General features: G+C 35.8%; 1 protein-coding gene across 1 annotated transcript; it reads left to right on the top strand.

Annotated features, from left to right (window-relative positions):
• The first annotated feature begins 1,873 nt into the window (after nucleotides 1-1,873).
• Nucleotides 1,874-2,713, top strand: LOC119692851. Its single transcript, XM_038114385.2, has one exon. The coding sequence runs from the start codon at nucleotides 1,874-1,876 to the stop codon at nucleotides 2,711-2,713; it is 840 nt and encodes a 279-aa protein (XP_037970313.2).
• The last annotated feature ends 3,591 nt before the right edge of the window (nucleotides 2,714-6,304 follow it).

The raw sequence follows: 6,304 nt of genomic DNA, 5'->3' as shown, positions 1-6,304 counted from the left end.
TACATACCCTAGTCAGCATGTGCTGGCCTGAGCCGCAGCGGCCTGGATCGATATTCTACATTTTACAGCTTTTAAATATTGTTGCAAAGTATTTCACTGGTTCCATCCATTCGGCTAGTGTATGTTAAAAATATTGCCTTGACAATAACAAGATTTTGATTAATAATTACCTATAAGTATTGCTTTCGAAGAGGCACTGTGTGTATCCATAAGTATAATACCTACCTATATGTATAGGTACATACCTTCCATAACTTTCTGACAAGTCAGGAATAATAAGGAAGTACTTAAGTCTTATGTATACTTATACCTTTCTTTTTAGTACCTATATCTACTACCTAGAAATCTATGCATTATAAATTTATAGATTCAAATATTTATCTACTGATATACTCATCAGTAGCTTATGGGTCACAGTTGGTTTTCTCTCCACCATGCGATAATAAACACATCTCACAATGTTTAACTAGGTTTCAGATAGGCTCAGACTACATAATAGACGCATTTTTCCTGAAATAAAAATGACATATTATGTATCTAGCCTATCTGAAACCTAGTCATTTCTGCATGGTGATATTACAACTGAGTCGCGCGGGCGACTCACTCTATTTATATAGGCACCCGCACCTTGCAAATTAAAGGTGGAGAGAAAAATGGACTCTATTTAACTGTCACTGTGACCCTTATGATGCCGAACACGGAGAAAATCGAAACGCCATATCTCACAATGTTTAACTAGGTTTCAGATAGGCTAGATACATAATATGTCATTTTTATTTCAGGAAAAATGCGTCTATTAATAATTTAGAACTGAATTACTATTTAAGCATTCGAATACTATTTATTCTTACTGAAATATTTATGTATTCATCTTCTACATAAAATTACAAAAATACTTTACTTATATTTTGACAACAATAACTTTACGAATTTAACGAATTTAACTGAAAAAATGTAAATCAACTCAAAAAAAGAATTTAAATAATTTGCAAACCTGAATTTCTAAGTAATTTTCCGAAAGAATATAAATTTCTCATCTGGGTGGCGCGGCGGTAGAACATGCGGGGATCCAACTGTGGGCGCGTCCAGCTCCTCGCGTCCCTCTGGGCAGCATCAGGCAGCAGCATCCTCCTCCAGCCTCGCAGCTGTAGCTCGGAGGACATCCTCTGCTACCCGACTCGCACACTCCCAGCGCCTTCTCCTCAGCAGCGAATTTTTCTCCCGGCGCCATCCATTTTTATTTATTTTTGCAGATCGATTTTGGTTTTAAAATTGTGTATGTTTATTTTCTTGGTATATTGATATAATTAACGCATGATTATATGTATTAGATTAGATTAGTCCTTTATATATGTATTTTAATTGTCCATTTTTCACATTATCACTTTTTACCACTTTAGTTCATTTTTTATTTTTATATATTTTTAATTTAATATGTGGTCCGCCGGCACTGCCACGGAGGCAGGCCGGCTGTCACGGTCGCCATGTAAGGACGCGCGCAATCAAAGCCAAGTATGATGTTAGAATGACGTTTATTGGTAGGGGGAAGTGTTGCCACACTACAGAATAAGTCATGATGAAAGTCACGGTCCGATGACATCTGCAGGGTTTTGGGGAAGCAGTGGACCAGAGCGACCCATGACCATAATAATTGGAGTACAGAAACGTAGGCCTATACCCAACAGAGGGTGATATAGTTGATAATGATGATAATGATAATGGTTGTGCTACGAGACCTCTACGCGCTTGTACCGAAGCAAACAGAATGTTTACACAACGGTCACCTCTACCCTCGGACAGTGCAAAAAAGGATACGCCAAAGTTAAAACCAGAATCTTCCAAAAATAGCTGTCCAGGAGCTGCTAATAAGGAAATGCATAGATCTTTATCGGATCCGGACCTGTCGCCCCTATATGTGCGTTCAAAAAAAAGAACAAGAGACGACTTACTCAGCTCGGACTTATCTGACTTCAAGGAAGAAATGAAATCTATGATAACGTCGCTACTTACGGCGCAAGAACGAGAGATGAAAAAAATTGGCACTTCGTTAAAAGAAATACAAAGTACGAACCAGAGTATCGAAGCAGCCGTTTCTTTCCTCTCAGCCCAAAATGAGGAGTACAAAAAAAAGATTGAGACGCTGGAGAAGAATGCCATTGAGGACAAAAAATATATCACAGTTTTGGAGGATAAAATTGAAGATTTGCAAATTACAAGCCGAAAATCCAACTTTGAACTAAAAAATGTGCCTAAGGAAAATAGCGAGACCAAAGAAAACCTCGTCTCGATGGTGTTAAAGTTATCTGAAACTATAGGATGTCAAGTAAACAAAGAGGAAATAAAGGACATCTACCGAGTGCGCAGTAAGAAAGAAGGAACACGTAGCATGCCAATTGTAGTAGAAACCTCCTCGACTATCCTTAAAACCGAGTTTCTCAAATGCTGTAAGACCTACAATATGAACCATAAAAATAAATTAACAGCTAAACACCTTGGATTCCGAACGAACGTTGACACACCGATATACGTATCTGAGCAGTTAACAGCAAAAGGATCACGACTACACTTCCTAGCCCGCGACCTGCAGAAGACCAAAAGGTACAAATACTGCTGGACCGCATACGGTAAAGTCTACCTGAAGAAACATGACCACTCGCCTGTCATCACGGTTAGAAGCGAATCGCAGGTACAGCAACTTATTAATGAAGACTGACTAACCTTGATACCGTTAACGTTGGTAATTTTATTGATAAACATTAACTATGTACTTTCAATTTTTGTATTTTGGCTAACTTATATTTATTATAAATGTGTAGATATATACTTAGAAGAAAAACCAATGCAACTTATGTACAAAATCCTTGCATATAAATCTAAGTGTTCGTTCTATTGCCTATTGTCACTCGTAAATCCCATTATAACATACATAAATGATTCAACACTATTCTTATTAAATATATTACATGTACTTATTGAACTCACAAATATCTTTCACTATTATACAGTATACACTTCAAAATGCCACATCAAACCACACAAAACAAACATGCCATACTACCTCAATAATTTTTCAGCTAATTGCTTGCAACTAAAACTGTTCACAGCTGACATAACCGGCGATAAGGTGGTAAACCTATACCCCTGCTACTGGCTAGCTACCTTTACCCAAACGGATAATATCCTCTGTGTTTACGTACATACTCCGAGCAAACGGGACTTGCAGGTTAGTCACCTATGTGTACCTTTATTGACTATACTAATTTTAATGTTTCTCTAATTTGCCACTAAGTACATATCTTAAACTTTAAATGGAAGAGATTCAAACCTTAAAGGAATTAGACAAAATAGAAATAGCAACGTCGATCGAATGCGATTATTCGGATCTATCAACCCACTTAACTATAAATAAGAAAGACTTAACTATAATATCACAAAATATATGTAGTATCTATTGCAACTTTGACGACTTCATTGTAACTTTATCTAGCTTTGATTTCGAGATAGACATAATAATCCTAACGGAATGCCGTCTTGACATCAATAAACCGATCCCTCAAATAAGCGGATACCACTCATTCTGCACAACTTATCATATGAACCAGAATGATGGTGTTGTTGTTTTTATTAAGAATACTCTCAATCCTAAGATCAAAGAAATTAAATTGTCCCACGCGTCTTGTATTCAGGTCGACGTGCTAAACAACTCAATTCTATGCATCTACAGGTCTCCGTCTATACCTAATGCGGAAAGTTTTATAAACTCCCTGACTACATGCATAAATAACCTAAGTACGGAAAAAAACATCATCATTGCGGGAGATATAAATATAAATATTCGTCCTAAGGAAACAGAGACATCATATGAATATAAAAATAGAATTAGTTACCTAAACATACTATCTGACTATGGAATATTCGCTGGCCATACATTGCCTACTAGGAAGAAAACATGTTTAGACCATTTTATGCTAAAAATCAATCCAAAAAAGTGTCAGCTTTCATCGCCATCATACCTACAACCATAACAGACCATTTTACAACGTTTCTTTCCTTATCTAAATTAAAAACTAAACACAACACACCCAAAATTCACACTACAACTAACTATGAAAACGCTTTCAAACATTTGCACTCACTTAGCTTATCAGACCTACTTTTTAGTGACGACCTTGATTTTGTTATTGAAAGCCTTATAAATAAGATCACCATATCTCTTGAAGCTAACACTATAACCAAAGCGATATCTAAAAGCAAACGAATTATAAAGCCGTGGATTACAGCAGGTATACTGCGTTGCATAAGAAATCGAAATAGACTACAAAACCAGCATAAAAAAGATCCAAACAATGATGTACTAAAAATTACATATTGTCGCTATAGAAACTACTGTAATAATTTAATTAAGAAACTTAAAAGAAAATATGATAGAGATACACTTGCAAAATCAGTAAAAAATAATCGACTATTATGGAAAAATATTAAGAATATGACATATTTAAATAAACAAAGAAATCAAAATCACGATTTAATCGCTTTAAAGCCCAACCCTCTTTCAGCAGCTAACTTAGTCAATGATCACTTTGCGACCATTGGTAGGGAGCTTGCAAATAATATACAGCCTAGCAACAATGAAACACCCATTATATCATGTATCGATGAAGTTCCATCTTTGCCTAATTCTTTCGTACTATTGGAGTCTGATTGCTCTGAAGTTGACAACATCTTAACAAATCTTAAAACAGATAGTGCTCCTGGTTGGGATAACATATCAATACGATTTTTAAAAATTGCAAGATCTGAAGTTGTTCCCATACTAAATCATCTGGCGAATTTATGCTTTAAAAAAGGTATATTCCCAGATGCACTTAAAGCTTCCATCATCACTCCTATATACAAAAGTGGTGACAGAGATGACATTGGCAACTATAGGCCGATATCAGTGTTACCAGCTATTTCGAAAGTAATGGAAAAATTAATTAACAGTAGATTACAGAACTACCTAACAAAATATGACATAATATCTTCTTCCCAATTCGGTTTTCGGAAATCAAAGTCAACTGAAGATGCTGTTACTGCTTTGACCACTTTAATCACCGAACAACTAGACAAGAGAAACAAATGCTTAGGAGTATTCCTCGACCTGAAAAAAGCATTCGATACTGTCTCAATCCCCATACTAATACAAAAGTTGGAACGGATCGGAATAAGAGGTACACCACTATCACTTTTTAAAAGTTATCTTTCTAACAGGAAGCAAAAAGTAAAACTGGATAATTATGTAAGTGACGAAGCTGAAGTGACTTTTGGCGTCCCGCAAGGTAGTGTTCTCGGGCCTACCTTGTTTTTAATCTACATAAATGACCTGTGTAATATAAACATCCGAAATGTAAAAATTATATCCTACGCTGATGACACAGCTCTTATATTCACAGGAACTTCATGGGAATATATTAAAACTCAAGCTGAACTAGGGCTGTCTCGGGTGGCCGGGTGGCTGAATCGCAATCTCCTTACATTAAACACTGCAAAAACTCACTATATTTGCTTCAGTATTACCAATCGAACTCAACCAAAACAGGATTTCGAACTAAAAATCCACTCGGAACACTGTAACCTACAGGGTGGCTTTAATTGTAATTGTCCAAAAATCAATAAAGTCACTCAATTAAAATACCTAGGCGTTATTCTGGATCAACGACTGTCCTGGTATCCACATTTAGAACAGGTGGCTGGCAGAGTGAGAAAGCTTATATGGATTTTCAGGACACTAAGACATACTGTACCTAATAGTTTAATAGAGAATAAATACCACTCAAAAAACCTACTTAGCGAGATATATATAGCTCTGGTACAGTCTGTCTTGATGTACTGTATTCCAATATGGGGAGGCGCTGCAAAAACACGTTTCATAGAATTAGAACGAGCCCAGCGTGCTCTCTTAAAAGTTATGTATTTTAAGAAGAAGCGTTTCCCGACTACTGATCTTTACAAAATTGATAATCTACTCTCAGTTAGAAAATTGTATATCCTCTTAATTATGCTAAATCAGCACAAAAAATTACAATATGACAGCGCCATTTATAGTAAAAGAGTCAATTTCAGAGTGACCACGATTCCACAGACTAAATCTAAATTTGCAAGCATACAATATAGCTATCGATCAGCTTTCCTTTATAATATGATAAATAAAAACATTGGCATTTACAATAAAAACTTCTATGACTGTAAAAAATATATTATAAAATGGTTGAATCAACTGAATTATGATGAAACAGAGGCAATTTTGTAATGCTCACAATAATTA

This window comes from Plutella xylostella, chromosome 28 (genome assembly GCF_932276165.1).
Source record: "Plutella xylostella chromosome 28, ilPluXylo3.1, whole genome shotgun sequence".
Lineage (NCBI taxonomy): Eukaryota > Metazoa > Arthropoda > Insecta > Lepidoptera > Plutellidae > Plutella > Plutella xylostella.
Note: the sequence above shows the minus strand (reverse complement) of the source record. Positions and strands in the feature narration are given on the sequence as shown.